This window comes from Petromyzon marinus, chromosome 10 (assembly GCF_048934315.1).
Source record: "Petromyzon marinus isolate PM22_M1 ecotype Great Lakes invasive population chromosome 10, UKy_Petmar_22M1.pri1.0, whole genome shotgun sequence".
NCBI lineage: Eukaryota > Metazoa > Chordata > Hyperoartia > Petromyzontiformes > Petromyzontidae > Petromyzon > Petromyzon marinus.
The window spans coordinates 4212901-4228776 of record NC_133676.1 but is presented as its reverse complement, the minus strand read 5'-3'; the positions used below and the strand labels follow the sequence as shown (position 1 = coordinate 4228776).

Below are 15876 nucleotides of genomic sequence, written 5' to 3'. Positions count from 1 at the left end.
CCCCCGTGTAACCTTAACAGACTGTTGGGGCAAGTGCTGTTAGCGAGCACCTTTGAAGGCCGGCACGACACACGAGGGGGTGGGTGGCCAACACCACGCCCGACCGACTTTGTCTTCCCAGTGGTGATGTTTACTACACACCGCACCAGGCACTAATTTGAGGCTGAGTTGACTGAGTGGAGGTCCAGGACCGGTTCAAATAAATCGTCACTGGTGGTGGCCGTGAGCAGAAATCAAACCCGGATCACCGGGTTGGTAGCGCAGCGCGCTAACCGCTACACTACCGCTCCCCGCAGACACTCGCACGCAGGCGTCCACACGTATCGGACTCCCCTTAGGCGTGTATAGGTCACTCGATCAGGATCGATCGTTATGCCAGGAGCAAGGGCTTTTAATCACGCGTGAGAACCACTTCTATCATGAGTGGTACGGTGGTGCGGCGGCTGTTCTTGCGCCGCGCTCCGAACCCGGTGACCCGAGTTCGATTCCAGGACGCGGCTAACAATCGTGGCGGGTGACATCTGAACCGGTTGCCGGGAGCCTCTACCATCACCGGTCCGCACTGACCCGCGTGGTGAAGTATGGCCAAATAACCCACGTGACTGACACGGAGGGGGGAGGCCTCCATCCACGAGTGGATTAAGGACTGTAAATCATAAACAAATATATTAATTTATATTACTCGCAAATCTTACTCTAATGGTACCAATGACGAAACTAAATTGTCGAGGACAATTATTAGCATGGACAAAACCCTCACCGAGTCTCACGACGCTGTATTCAGGACATTGGGAAATTTGGTCAATTAATTTTCTTGTTTTTTTGTTTGGCCTCATGTGGGAGGAAACGGGAGTACACAGAAACAAAACCCAGCACACAAACAAAGCGTCTCACACTCACAGTTCCACACACCCCACAGCCCAGCTGCTTTCGCCTGTCTACATCGTGCACGCTCACTGCAATTAGTTTGTTTGTTTGTTTTTGCCAGAAACGCCTAGAGCTCAGTTCCTGAACGAGCTCCCGGCACGTGGAGGGAAACGTCGGACGTCGTTCCGAACGGCACGCGGCGTGACCCAAAAACGCATCGGAGCGCCACACTCCCCCTTGCACGATCCACCAAACCTCTCACCTCGAGAGAGCTGGACCACGCTGGGCGTACACCACCACCACCACCGCTACCACCGCCACCACCCAACTCGAGTAGAGGGGTCTGCGTGTCATCCCAGGGATGCTGGGAGATAGGAAAATTTCACCCTGGGTCTGGGTCCCCTTTGTGACCGGGGGAGGGGTGGGGTGGGGGGGGGGGTGGTCCGGGCCGGGCTGGGCACCCTCACCTCGCCCGAGGTGAAGAGGACGAGGCGAGGGAGTGCGCTCAGCCCCGCCGTCTTCACGCGCGGACACAGCCGGTAGCGGGCCACGTTCATCGCGCACATGTTCGACACGGAGCCTCCTGAGCAAAGCACAGGCGACGACGATGACGACGACAATGGCGATGGCGGTGGCGGAAAAAATAACGGTGATTTCAACTTGCTCCGCGGTGCCGCACGGCCATCGCTCGCCCTCTTAGAGAGAGAGAGAGAGGGAGGGAACGACTCGGAGACGCGAGGAGGAACCGCAGACGAGCGGAAAGGCAGCAGCAGCAGCAGCCTACGCGGTGAGCTGGCACCAAATGCGCACGAGAGCTCTGCCGTCCTCTATGTGTCGAGATGCTATTGGCACATTAATGAGTGTTTAACACGTGGGAGGGAATCGGAGCGCCCGGAGAAAAACCCACGCGTGCGAGGGGGCAACGCTCTATCCCATGCGGACGGAACAGGTGGAAGTGCACTTCTGCTGTGCCGCCTTCTTCTGGCGAGACGGGGTACGCTTCTTCGACGCCCAAAGGAAAGGAAGGGAGTTTCTCAGCATCTGTGTGTGATCCACCAACCCCCTTTCCTCCACAGTGTTGGATTACAGGCCACGTGCACCACCACCTCCTAGCGTGATGTTGTTGGTCTCGATGATGCTGATGATGACGACGATGGGGAGTGAGTCTAAGCTGGCCTGATCTTTTCCCCCCACATTTAGAGTCTGAAGAATAACTCCGGTTGGCGATAAGAAACTGACCTTACCACGACTTGCTGAATTACTCGATGCTCAAACTCCGAGGATTATCCACTCTCACAAAGATGTCTGGCGCGGCTTCAGCCCATTCTTCCCGACTCCTAGGCTCCTCTCTGAAGAAGAAGACCCTAATCCGCTGAAGTGTCAGCCTACGACCGGATTCGCCGGAATTGCAAAGCACGCTTTTCTTATTTTGTTCGCATGCACCGTATTCAAAGCAAAAGTTGGCGGTGCGTCTTGTAACCCGGTAGCTGTGGCGTGCGTGCGGCCACAACCGTGGAACTTAACTGACGCCCATCGTAAGTTTTGGGGCACTTCTTGCCATAGGCGGAGTTTCACTTCTATATTTGTGTGGTGGGGGCAGGGGGGGTGGGCAGGGGTCCGCTTTTTCCCTCACATTAGGAATCGTGGGTGCTTATAAATAATATTTCAAAAAAATCTTTATTGCAAACTAAAAGGTGTCCAGTTTGGGAGGGGGCCTTGCCCCCCCATGACCCCCCCCCTAAAACTCCGCCAATGATTTTTACATATACAGTATATGTACTGACGAATGACCACCGTTACTGGCGTTCTTTATTCTGTGCTTCTACTCGACTGAGGATGTCATGTATAAGTAATCATACAGAGAGAGAGAGAGAGATACATATCTGTTTTTGTAAACGTAAATACCTACACGTGGCCTGTGGTGTCGGTGTTGGAGAGAGTGGAGGCCGCGTCTTACCCGGACAGAAGATTCCGTCTCCCGAGGTCCACCCGATCATCTTCCGCAACGTCCTCAGCACTTCCTCTTCCAGCAGCACCCCTACCGGGGCCACCTCGTACGTGTAGCTGCTCGCCACACAAGAGACACAGATCCCCCGCGTAGCCTTACAGACCGTTGGGGGAGGCAGGGGGGGCAAGTACCGTTTAGGCCAGCATCGCGAACACGCGGTGGCGAGATGTTAACTACCTCGCCTTCTATACAGGAGGTTGGGGGCTTGACCCCGACACTGACGCCTGCTCCATGTTTGGAGTGTGCATGGTCTTCATGCGGTTGCGTGGAATTGTCTCCGGGTCCGCCGGTGTTCCCCTCCACATTTAGAACAACGTCACGCGTTGATGAGTATATTTGGCTGCTATAAATTTCCACGTGATATGCCATTTCGTTGAGTTATCATTTGCGATCGGCAGGTCACTTCTGAAAAAGAGATTCATAGCTCAGTGGGTTCTTACCTGGCATAATAAAAATAGTTAAAAATATGTTTATATACTCGGCACCACGCCGGGCTGCCTTTGCCTCCCCAGCGCTGATGCTCACGCGCAATTAAGGCAGAATCGACTCGGGGGTGGCCCTGACGTGGTTCAAATATCGCTCGCCACTGATGTCAGCCGTGGTCGGGAATCAAACTCCTCGGGTCGACGAGTTTGTAGTTTGGTGCCGCTAACCGCCGCAGCACCCCACCGCCGGACTCACACGCTGGCGTTGAGCGCCTCGGTAATCCAGCGAGCAGCCAGGGAGTGGTAGTCCAGGCCGGCGAACAGCTGATTGTAGAAGCGCGGGTGAACTGCGAGAGAGAGAGACGGTGACAAAGGCGAGGGGCTCTCGGTTATGTCGGACAAGCGGGTTAGTAAGGTCACTCAAGGTCAGTTGGGTCAGACTGATTACTGATCTGCTCTGATAAGTCTCCCACAATCTGGCCTTAGGTCTTCCCCTTGGTCGCCGGATTCGTCAAGACCCCAATATATAATAATGATGACAATAATACAATACAACCCCCTTCCACCTCCATCACCCTCCCATCATCTCCATCATTCCCATGAACCCCCTTCCACTTCCATCACCCCCCCCCCCCTTCATCATCTCCACCATTCCCATCCACCAAGTGTTTTGTTATTCATCAAAACTGCGTTCAGTGAATGCTAATGTTGGCCAAGGCCACTGGGCGAGACACCGGCTGCTGGGACGGGCGATTGAGGCCCCCGGGCGCCCAGCGACCGGCGGCTTCATCGCCATTCAGCGGCAGTTCTGCTTCTCATTAATTTGAGAATTTACTTGACAATTTTTTTTTTACTTTCCAACAGCGCCCTTCTGTGTAATACGAAAGCACAACGCGACAAACAAAACAACAACAACAACAAAAGACTCTACACCCCCCCCCCCCCGGCCCACACCCCCGACCGCTTTGTGTGAATTATTATTTTTGTAAACCAGGACGTTGCGCGAAGCGATTCAATCGTGAGTCGGCGAGGTGATTATGAACTATGAATGGGGAGTTTGTTCTTAGTTAATTAAGCCAATGCACAAGGGGGGGGGGGGGGCGAGGCGGGGAGGGGGTGGGGGACTCGATGAGTTCACGCTCTACTAACGCGAACATTCACTCCGTGTTCCACCGCCGCCACCGCCGTGACAAAAAGAAAAAACGAAAGCGCGCCAGGGACCAAGCAAGGCGGACAGCTCACCCCCCCCCCCAAGCCCCCAACCTCCCACCCCATCCTCCCCCCCCCCCAAAAACCCTGGCCTTCACCGAACGTGGTGTATAGCCAAATAACCCTCCGAACCAGCACGGCATTTGCAGGCCCTCGTCCAGGACTGTCAAAAGGGCTGCGCGTGTGTCCACGGCGGGTACACGGGCAGTGTGTGGCCTCTGTGTCTATACTTTGCATACGTACGCAACTGTACGGTGTGCAGACATGTTTGAGTCTAAAGGTGATCTGCAGAGAGTGGCATCCCCGGCACCTCGAGACAGCGTGAGTCCCGATATACAGACGTGAAGAGACCCACGTTGTCTCTGTAGGGAGAGGTGGCGAGAAGAGGCGCAGCCGCGCGTACGCGTCCACGTGGGAACACACCGCGGTGCCTCTGCCTCTAGGTGTGCGTCAATCACTTTTGCTCATAGTTGACGTTGCGTGTCTCTGTGTTAGTGCACTGCGTTACAAACTCTTTCCCAGGCTCACCAACCCCCCCCCCCCTCCCCCCTCCCCCCCCGTGACCCACACGGCGTTGGGAGTCTTTCATCCAGCATTGGGTTAAGAAAGGTGTGTGCATGGTAATCATTATGATTGCGTGTACAGAGATATAGGTGCGAGCACAGACTTGTCATCGTCGCCACGTGGGCTTTCTCATCCCCACCGTTGATGAACCCATCACCGCCATCACCGTCATCATCTCCATCAACCCGCTGCACCTCTCACATCATCTCATCAACCTTCTCCACCACCTCTATCGCTGCCATCATCATCATTCCCATAACATCCTCCACCTACATCACCCCCATCATCTCTATAATTCCCATCAACCCCCTCCATCACCCCCACCAGCATCACCATCATTCCCATCAACCCCTCCACCTCCATCACCGCCCCCCCCCCCCCCCATCATCCTGCCTCGTGGAGGACCCTACCCACCACCTCGAGAATCGCGTTGCGCAACACGACTCCTATAAAATTCCACTCGGGACTCCGAGCGCCAAGGGCACGAGGCTCTAAAGGTCACGCGTCGCCTCATTTGGTCACGGGCATGGCAGTGCCGGGCTCCGTGTCAAGCGCAACGCTGCGCGGCGCCGGCTTGGTGCAGGGGTGCCACCCGCTCCCGGCTGCGATGTTTTATTGACGCTGAGCCCCCCAGTGACAGCTCCAACAACCGCCGAGGCTCCCGTGTGCTCGGACTTTACGGTGAGCCCAGAGCGAAACTCGCCGAGGCCTCAAGCTCCAAAGCTCTCGGCGAACTGCGCTCTGCGTAGTACGGGGTGGTGAGTGTGCGCGTGATTCTCACGCAGGTGACCACGACGATAATTAAGTAATCGATGTCTTCATGATAGCCTCGCTGAGTCTCCAGACTGTTCTTCTGTACACTTTAAAAAAAAATATATATCTCTGCTATGAAGAAGGACCATTGCCTCAAAACGGTGTATATTACGTGTTTCCTTTTGAGGGCAGTGTTGTTGACGAAATTGTTGTGGTTGCTGTTTGTGCTAAAGCTGCACTGCCAACAGATGATCCCTTACCTGGCTCGGGAGAATTGGGGGATTTGTTAACGCAAAAACTCCCATTGGCGGTGGCGTAGCTAACGAGTGTGCAGGCGGTGCAACTGCACTCCCACGAGCCGAGGGGGGCACAGACACCGGGCCAATAGGAGAGAGGAGATTGTACAGTTGATTTGTGGACCAGGCACATGCCACTGCACGCTAGAATGGAATTTTGCCCAAACATTTGCTCATGCAGTAAGCTCCAGAAAGGGAGACTTGTGTCTCATGGATGCTTTTCCTGTCTCGGATACATAAATCCACGCGTCTAATTTCATCCACGTACACACCCACATGGGCAATTAAGTATCGTGGCTCATGAAAACGAATGAATCGTTATTATGTAACGGGATTGAAATGAAGCTCGTGCGCCCTTTAGTTGTTGTACAACTTTGTATGCGTGACACCACCACGGGGAGGGCGAGTGGAGTCAAGGACGTAATGGACGGGCAAAGAGAAAGAGGGAATGCATGCCAGGACGAAAGTGCCCAAGACGGACAAAGCGGAAGGCTCCGCGGCGCTAAGCTGAGCAACAGGAAAAAAGGAGGAGCGCCGAACGGGAAGACGAGGAGAAGGAATGACCGGGACAAGATGTCGTGGATGATGAGAGGCTGATGATGACGACGAGAGGGGAGGGAAGAGAGCGAGCGAGCAGAAATGAGTTGCACAGCGGGCACAGCGTCTGTTTCCCAGGGGGCGGTGGGCGAGAAGAGTGATTCAGAGTGGGGGTGGCCATACACGAGTCACGTGATTTACGGGAGGCTTGAGCTGATGACGAGATGGAGGAGGGCGCCCGGTTCCTCCGCTTCCGACACAAAACTGCCCGCCACCAAATTAATGAAGAGACCAAAGTTCGCTCACTCCTCCACATTAAAGCGGCATATGCTTAGGTCCATCGGAGCACGTGCCTTCAAACGCCAATATTACCCAGCAGCAGCATCTTATGAAACAAACTCTGGACCGGTTTCAGCATTGTGGTCTTATCAGCGGAGTCTGGCTCTCTAAACTCACACAGCTGTGCTGTGAGTGAGCACGTGGTAAAGAACGCCGCGTGCGACGTGATGACGTGACACAGGCCAACGGGATGTCGATGGCGTGGTGGTGTTAGTGGTGGGGGCAAGTGATGATTGGAGATGGCACAGATAGCGAGCCGTGTTATTGTTGTGGTTGTGTAGTTGTGTTATTGTTGTGCTGTTTGTAGTGTTGTGCTGGTGTTGTCATTTTGGTCGTGTTGTCGGTGTTGTCAGTGTTGTTGTTAGTGTTGTTGTCAGTGTTGTGAGTGTTGTTGTTGTCAGTGTTGTTGTCAGTGTTGTTGTTATCAGTTCTGTTGTTGTCAGTTCTGTTGTTGTTGTCAGTGTTGTCAGTGTTGTTCGTGTTGTTGTTGTTGTCAGTGTTGTTATCAGTTTTGTTGCTGTCAGTGTTGTTGTTGTTGTCAGTGTTGTTGTTATCAGTTTTGTTGTTGTCAGTGTTGTTGTTGTTGTCAGTGTTGTTGTTCGTGTTATTGTTGTCAGTGTTGTTGTTATCAGTTTTGTTGTTGTCAGTGTAGTTGTTGTCAGTGTTGTTCGTGTTATTGTTGTCAGTGTTGTTGTTATCAGTTTTATTGTTGTCAGTGTTGTTGTCAGTTCTGTTGTTGTCAGTGTTGTTGTTGTCAGTGTTGTTAGTGTTGTTGTCGTCATTGTTGTTGTTATCAGTTTTATTGTTGTCAGTGTTGTTATCAGTTTTATTGTTGTTGTTGTCAGTGTTGTTGTTGTCAGTGTTGTTGTTGTCAGTGTTGTTATCAGTGTTGTTGGTGGTGGTGTTGTTGTTGTCAGTGTTGTTATCAGTTTTGTTGTTAGTGTTATTGTCGTCAGTGTTGTTGTTATCAGTTTTATTGTTGTCAGTGTTGTTGTCAGTGTTGTTGTTGTCAGTTTTATTGTTGTCAGTGTTGTTGTTGTCAGTTTTATTGTTGTCAGTGTTGTTGTTATCAGTTTTATTGTTGTCAGTGTTGTTGTTATCAGTTTTATTGTTGTCAGTGTTGTTGTTATCAGTTTTATTGTTGTCAGTGTTGTTGTTGTCAGTTTTGTTGTTGTCAGTGTTGTTGTTGTCAGTGTTGTCAGTGTTGTTGTCGTCAGTGTTGTTGTTATCAGTTGTATTGTTGTCAGTGTTGTTATCAGTGTTGTTGTTATTGTTGTCGTCTCGGACCTGTTTTGACGCTGTACGCGATGACGTCCCTGCAGCGCTGCAGCAGCTGCCGGTGGGGCTCTCCGCACTCCCCCAACTCCACGTCCAGCAGCGCGCGCAGCTCCGCGGGGTGGCGCCACTCACACACCTGGGCACGCGCACGCACGCGCGCACGCGCACGCGAGCACGAGCGCACAAAGGCAAAGGTCCCCCGTGTAGCCTGGAACAGGCTGTTCGGGCAAGTGCTTTTTAGCACTTGCACCACCTATGAAGGTCCGGCACGGCACATGAGGGGGTGGGTGGCCAGCACCACGCCCGACCGCCTTTGTCTCCCCAGTGGCGATGTTTTTACGCACCGCGCCAGGTACTCATTTGAGGCTGAGTCGACCTAGGGGAGGCCCAGGACGAATTCAGATACTCGTCACTAGTTTTAGCCGTGAGCGGGAATCGAACTCGGGATCGCCGGGTTCGTAGCGCAGCGTAGCGCTAACCGCTCCACCACCGCTCCCCACATACACAACACGACGCACAACGTAACTGACATTGGACAAACATCGTCATGCTTGGAATGCATCTGTACATTACTCGATTGGGATTACGCAACACATTGCAGCATCGCCCCCCCAGTGCAAAAACTTGGCAGGACGCTCCTGAAAGCAGAGTTGGGGTTTCCATGGGCGAATAAGCACAGTCCAGTAAAAATAGAAACAAACAAAAATACGTACAGTATACACTAGGGGTGGGCAAATTTTTGACTCGCGGGCCACAATGGGAACAGATAGATGGAGTGTTTGTGTGAACTAATATAAATGACATGTAAAAATCATTACATGAAAGGATGTGGCCTTTAACAGGTAGCAAAGCATTTTTTTGCAAGGCAAATTTAACAAATTGCACGAACGTGAACAATACAAAAACGTGTCGTAACTCCCGGTCAAAGTGCGCCATCTAATGGGGAAATGTGGGCATTACAGGAGAAAGGTAAAATTTAATTTAATAATAATAATATTTGGACAAGTTCGGCGGGCCGAATTAAAAAGCCCAACGGGCCGTATACGACCCGGGGGCTGTACTTTGCCCATGTCTGGTATACACGAACACATGCTCATCATGTACGATACTAACCAACAAAGACAAAGATCCCCCGTTTAATACGCAGTAGGCTTTCGCGACCAATATCATCCATAATAGAGGGTTTTTTTTGGGTTAGATCGCGTAAATATATAAACGTGTCGTTAAACCCGCCACCACCCGACACAGCCAATTAGTGAGGTTTGTCACGTGAACAGAACGTGCCGATTCGTTACGAGTACAGCACGCCGGTTGTGTCTTGGACAGTAAATCCACAACATTTACACTCTGAGTACGACGTTTCGCCAGTAATTACAACTAGCATCATCAGGCGACAGCCAGACTTTGTGGAGAAATCTTCCTGTCTCGTTCCTTAAGGAGAGGGATAGATGTGACTTGCGAGCCCTTCATGTGCAAAGGCCAGAGGGGACGGGGGGGGGGGTGTCAATGAATGGATATCAATTACAATGGGTAAAGATCCCCCGTATAGCCTTAATAGACTGCTGGGGCAAGTGCTGTCAGCGAGCACCTATGAAGGCCAGAACAGCACACGAGGGGGTGGGTGGCCAGCACCACGCCCGGCCGCCTTTGTCTCCCCAGTGGCGATGTTTTTACGCACCGCGCCAGGTACTCATTTGAGGCTGAGTCGACCTAGGGGAGGCCCAGGACCGGTTCAGATAATCGTCACTGGTGCGGTGGCCGTGAGCGGGAATTGAACTCGGGTCGCCGGGTTTGCAGCGCAGCGCGCTAATCGCTATACTACCGCTCTCCACAAACACGCACACACATGCACACACACGAATACATCCGCTGGTCGAGATGAACAACGGAGTGACAGCCAAAGGAGTGGACGCGCTATTTGAGGACGCCCACAGCGGAGATGGAGCGACGGAATTGGCGCGCCTAGCAGGGGAGTCGGGGGGCACGTGGGGAAGGGGGGGGGCAGTACCTTCTCATTGACGTCTGTGCCCTTCACCACGGCTTCCTGGAAGATGATGGGGAACACATCCAGAAGGAACTTCTCGCCGGCGCGCGCGTCCAACAGGGGTCCGTTAATGGGGACCCCTTCCACGAGCACGGGGAACCCCGGCGAAGGGGACCCGGCTAGGAGCAGGGCGGTCGGAACACCGTTCTCCACGACCTCTGAGCTGCTGCTGTCGGTGGGTGCCGTGTCTGCCATTGCTGCGTGGAAGCCTGGTGGTCGAGACGGCGGATTGAGGAACTCTCCACCCAAACGATTGACCCCCAAACACGTTCCACCCGCTGTATTTGTAGACCTGGAGGTAATGTATTTTCATCATGTGCGTCTCATTACATAACGAGGGTTACTCTTGTCTGGAAAAATACAAACATCCACAGCCCGACTTATTTTGAGCTCTTTGCTGCGTTGGAAATGTTCTCGATGGAGAGGAGTGGACACGTGCGGCGGGGAGGACAAAAGCAGCGAAGAACAGACCTTGCATCTGGCACGCACAGGAGGGTCATAGGCTACGGACTCATCTTTCACTCGATATCTGCGGAAAAGCTGCTGCTCGGCTGGTACGGAGTAGGGATTATCGGCGTGAGGCACTACTACCACTGGAGCACAATGTACGCCTATCGATACCAATCCTATATCATTGGCTTGACGGATTGTGGCTGGGTGCCAAAAAATGCACGCCGCGGTGGCGAGATGTCAACTGCCTCGCCTGGTACGCAGGAGGTCGTGGGTTCGATCCCAAATCTGACGCCTGCTGTTGTATATGTGGAGTTTGCGGTGTCTCTCTCCCCGTGGTCGCGTGCATTTTTTCCCCGGGTCCTCCGGTTTTTTTCCTCCACGTTTCGAATCGACGCTCGTTTAAGAGTATTTGGCTGCTATACATTTCCACGCGATAAGCCACTTCTCTGAGCTATGATTTGTGGCCAGGTCGTTTCTGAAAAAGAGCTATATAGCTCAGTGGGCCTTCCCTAGTAAAATAAAAATAAATACTTGTTTAAATAGTTAATTGCTTTCCCGGGACAGCGTTCCGAATTGTTCCGGCTGAAATTAAGCACCGGTCAAAGCCACGAAGATAAAATTTAACGAGGATTAAAAAAAACAACCCTGCGGAGATGAGAGCATTTCTCTCCGACGGCATCCGAAAAGCAACTGATCAAAATTTCAAACTTAACGTGGCAACGTTGCGGTCGCCCGGCGTGGCGTTCACAAATGGCCTGAGGCTACAGGGCAGCAATCTTGAGGCCCACTGACACCTTGAACAAAAGAACGGTGCGGCCGACAGCGTCGGCGGCAAGAAGGGAGGCCAAGAAAGGCGTCTGCCGACAGGACCACCACATTCGCCTGGCGTCGGGATTCAGAGGATATGCCAATCCTAACGGCTGCCCTCCGGCTCAACCCACCTCGTCGTGGTCCCACGAGACGTGGTGGCTGTTGGATTGCCCGACCCTGGATCGCCGTAAGCGCTGGGCCATGACCAACGCGTCAACACCCCCCCCCCCCCCCGTCGCAACCTATGTAAGTAGTCCGTGATATGTGAAGCATCGGGTCAAGAGTCTTAAACGCAGGGACCCTCTGTGCGAGGGATACCACCGATAGATGCGGCTGAGACTTTGCTTGGATAAATGGCCCTGGTAGGCGCTCGTACAATGAATCCCCTTTCCATTAAAGACCCCTCCTCCTCTCCCCAATCCGCTCTGTGGGGTTGGGGTTTGGGTTCGGGTGGCGAGGGGTGGGCAGGACCCATTCCGAACCTTCTGGGCCCTGCGTCCAGCTGCCTCGCTTTCAGCTGCTGTGACATTTCGACTGCAATTCCCGCCTCCAACCCTCACCCCGGGCTCATCGGTCCCCCGTGTGCCAAGAGACCACGAAAATAGAGGCACTAAAAACAGAGTCGCAGCGTGGAAGGGGATGGGGGTGAGAGACGGGGTTCAGGGATCCTAGCGGGTCCCAGTCGGGCGGTGACAGGGGGCGGAGAGTCGGGGGGGAGGTCGGCCGACTGGGGTCTGTGAGCATGGTGTAGGCATTGCGTGAGATTATTTTTAATGAATGTGCGTGTCTGAGAATGGCTGTACGTGTGTTTATGTATCAGTGTGTGTGTGTAAATGTGTATGCGTGTCTATGACTGTGTCAGTGTGTGTGTGTGTGTAAATGTGTATGCGTGTCTATGACTATTTGTGTGGGGAGCGGTAGTGTAGCGGTCAGTGGCCAGCGCGCTGCGTTATGAACCCGGCCTTACGAGTTCGATTCAACACCTGTGGCGATTATCTGTTCCCGTACTGCGCCTCCCCTAGGTCGATTCAGCCTCAAATGAGTACCTAGTGCGGTGTGTAAAAACTGTCACTGGGGAGACAAAGGCGGTCGGGCGTGGTTCTGGCCATCCACCCCCTCGTGTACCGTTCCGGCCTTCATAGGTGCTCGCTAACAGCACTTTCCCCAACAATCTGTTAAGGCTATACGGGGGATCGTTGTCTTGTCTAGATGACTTTATAAGTTTGTATTTGAGTACAATACTGTACGGTTCCCGTGTCTCAGCGTGTCTCTGTGTGTTGGGAGCGGTAGTGTAGTGGTTAGCGCGCTGCGCTACGAACCCTGTCAACCGAGTTCTATTCCCGCTCACGGCCATCGTCAGTGGAGAATAAAGAACCGGTTGTTGGCATCTCCTAGGTCGACTCACCCTTAAATGAGTATCTGGAGTATCTATGGACAAAACATCGTCACTTCCACCAACCTGTGCATGAATGCTCGCGGACAGCACTGGCCCCAAAAGGCTGTTTTAAAGGCTACCCGGGGGATCTTTGCGTAAGGGGACAGAGTAATCTCTCTCAGTGGTGCAGTTCACACAACATACCCTGGCCCACTATACGCGCGCGGCTGGGCGCGCAGGGTCAGGATTTGGGATCAGGGGAGAGGGTGAGAGGTTGGGGGTTGCGGAGATAAATTTAGAATTTCCCGACCGGAGGACCTCGGGTTTGACTGGAGCCCGAATCTACGACGGGTGTCCAACAAATGCTACAGCTCAAGTGGACAGCAAAGGATCGCTCGTTAATTCTAGATTTAAAGCTTTCGTGACTGCAAGGATCCATACTCTTTGGTTCTATTCGGTAAAGTGCGATGAAGGCCGCTTGTGTTGTGGCCGAAACGTCGTGATTTTTGTTGTTTTATTTTTTACCTACGTGACTTTGCCGAATAGAACCAAAGAGTATGGCTCGCTCGTTACTCGGCACGGGGTCATTTTTTGGCGGCGATTCAATAAAAAACAAATCGAATTACTTACATTAGCGGGACTGTGCGGTCGACTTACAGTGCTGGTATATGTAGCGCCTCGAGTGGCTGCAGGGGTCTCGCGTGAATCAATTATTGCCGTGTGCGTTAACGGAGCCGATTCCAATTAATGTATCAGTGCGCGCGCCCGCGCGTGTTCCACGTGACGCAGACAGAGTCAATTGCGTCGTGCATCACGTGGGGCGTGTTTAACAATGATCGGGCGCGTGCAGCGTGCACCGAGGGACAGAGATTTGTATTTGAACGGGGAAGGACTTAGCGTGGTGAGAGTGTCGGTGACTGGAATTTGAGAAACCCTGGATTAATCGGCTCATCTTCGGATGCAAATATACACCGCACCCACAGAAACATTTTCGCGTCTCCCTTCCCGCAGCCGTCCGCGCCGTCGACTCCCTGCCGCTGTTCAAGTCAAGGCTCAAGCTTTTCCTTTCGTCCCTCTCCACACGACCGATTTCCTCTTTCCGCCTTCAATTTAAACAAGCGCACAGTTGCGATCCAGCGTCTTGCGGTGCCGCCACATGCACGCGCTCTTATACATTCAACTTGTGTTGTGCAGGGAACATCAGTACCAACTCTCTAACGCACACGGCTGGAAACACGATCTGAAATGATCTAAAGTGCGCGGCGATCGGTGCAGATACAATTCCCAGGGGCCGGGAATCAAACTCAGGTTGCAAGAGTCGGGTTCAAAGCGCACAAGTGCGCCAACCACTGCGCCACCGTTCCACCCCCCCCCCCCCCCCAGTGGCATAAATGCTCCGCGGAATTCACATACCGTAGTTACAAAGAACCACCCCCCACCACCAACACCGCATAGGGGTAAGTGCTTTTTGCACTGGAGCAATGCACTTTTAAATATAGAATGAAAACTAATTTCTTTCGAAATGCGTTTTGTGTTAAGAGTTTGTTGTCCTCCAGCAACTGCGATCAACACGGTCGGCTACGTACGGTGCGAAAGAAGTCCAACATACATAGGCAAGCACCTAGGAAGGCCGGCACGGCACACGAGAAGGGTGGGTGGCCAGCACCACGCACGACCGCCTTTGTCTCCCGCGTGGCCATGTTTAGGCATCGCACCGGGTACTGTACTAATTTGAGGCTAAGTCGACCTAGGGGAGGCTTAGGACTGGTTCAGATATGAGCGGGAATCGAACTCGAGTGGGACCTCAGCTTGTAGCGCACAAACCGCCACACGACCGCTCACCGTCAATGTATACACAATGAGTACACACACACACGCGTTTGACTTGTAATAGGTTAAATGAACAAAGAGCTGACTGTTCCTAAGGTGATTCCACTCCCGTTCTGCTCACAAGCGTGAGCCAATTAGACCTGATCCGTTAGATGCGCTTGCTTGGCAGTGTACAGCTCAGCCTCGGGTGGGCGTTCGGGTTTACTGGCGCGTGTGTGCGGATCTTCACGTACGGTGTATGTGTGTCATCTTCAAACGAGCACCTGGTGCAGTGTGTAAACATCAGCACTGGGGAGACAAAGGCGGCCGGGCGTGGTGCTGACCATCCCACCCCTTCATGTGCCGTGTCGGCCTTCATAGGTGCTCACTAACTGCACTTGCCTCAACAGTGTGTTAAGGCTACACGGGGGTTATTTGTCTGTGTGTGTGTGTGCCCTCACCTGTGTGTGGGTCCCCGGGTTGAGGAGCGTTGTCTCTGGTAGGGTGGAGGTGGCGCTCTGCGCTCGGGATCCGTGCACGCTCCCCCGAGTTAGAGGAGTGTGGTGGTGGGTGGGGTGGGGGGGTGGTGAGAGGGAGAAGGGGGTAAGTGCGGTGAGAGGGGTCGACAGGGGGGCGGGGGTTGCGGTGGGAGAGAGGGGGTGGGGTCTGGGGGATCATTCGGAATGTTCCATTCTGTCACGGGTATCGTTGTCCTCCACTTTATCAATGGAATGAGCGCGCACACCTTGTGAGGGTCTCTTCTTCCCCGGCAGCTCTCCCTTTCAAATGCTTTTCACATCGCAATGGTTGTTCTAATTGTGGTGGTGATGGTGGTGGTGACGCGTGATTTGATGAGTGCATTTCCATTTCGCAGTTTTTTTTCCTTTTTCGGAATGATCCATGCAGTTCGGAGCGCAGACTGTGTCTGCCCGTGTGATTTCGGGTCGTCCCGAGGTGTTGTTCGGCATGCTGTCCGACGTTTCGCCCCGCACGCCGGGAGATTATTTAAGACAATTCAGTCGCCGCAGAAGAGGTTCCCAGTTCTGCGCGTCTCCATGAGGAACTGAAGAAGCTGCCTGGCATGTGAAGCGAATCGTCGGACATCATGC

At 53.2% G+C, this 15876-nt stretch overlaps 1 protein-coding gene across 2 annotated transcripts in view; it reads right to left on the bottom strand.

The window, feature by feature from the left end:
- The window catches only part of GADL1 (glutamate decarboxylase like 1), a 29581-nt gene extending 14121 nt beyond the window's left edge, over positions 1–15460 (bottom strand). Inside the window, exons 1-6 of one of the 2 annotated variants that reach the window (XM_032951692.2) lie at positions 15229–15460; positions 10285–10529; positions 8286–8412; positions 3557–3647; positions 2825–2931; positions 1335–1450 (exon numbers count right to left, since the gene is read on the bottom strand). In XM_032951692.2, the coding sequence (XP_032807583.2) occupies positions 1335–1450; positions 2825–2931; positions 3557–3647; positions 8286–8412; positions 10285–10529; positions 15229–15445 (903 nt within the window). In that variant the 5' untranslated portion in view covers positions 15446–15460. Of the gene's footprint in view, positions 1–1334; positions 1451–2824; positions 2932–3556; positions 3648–8285; positions 8413–10284; positions 10530–11714; positions 11963–15228 lie in introns of those variants that run through there. The other variant, XM_032951693.2, reaches the window with a different exon arrangement.
- Positions 15461–15876: the final 416 nt, after the last annotated feature.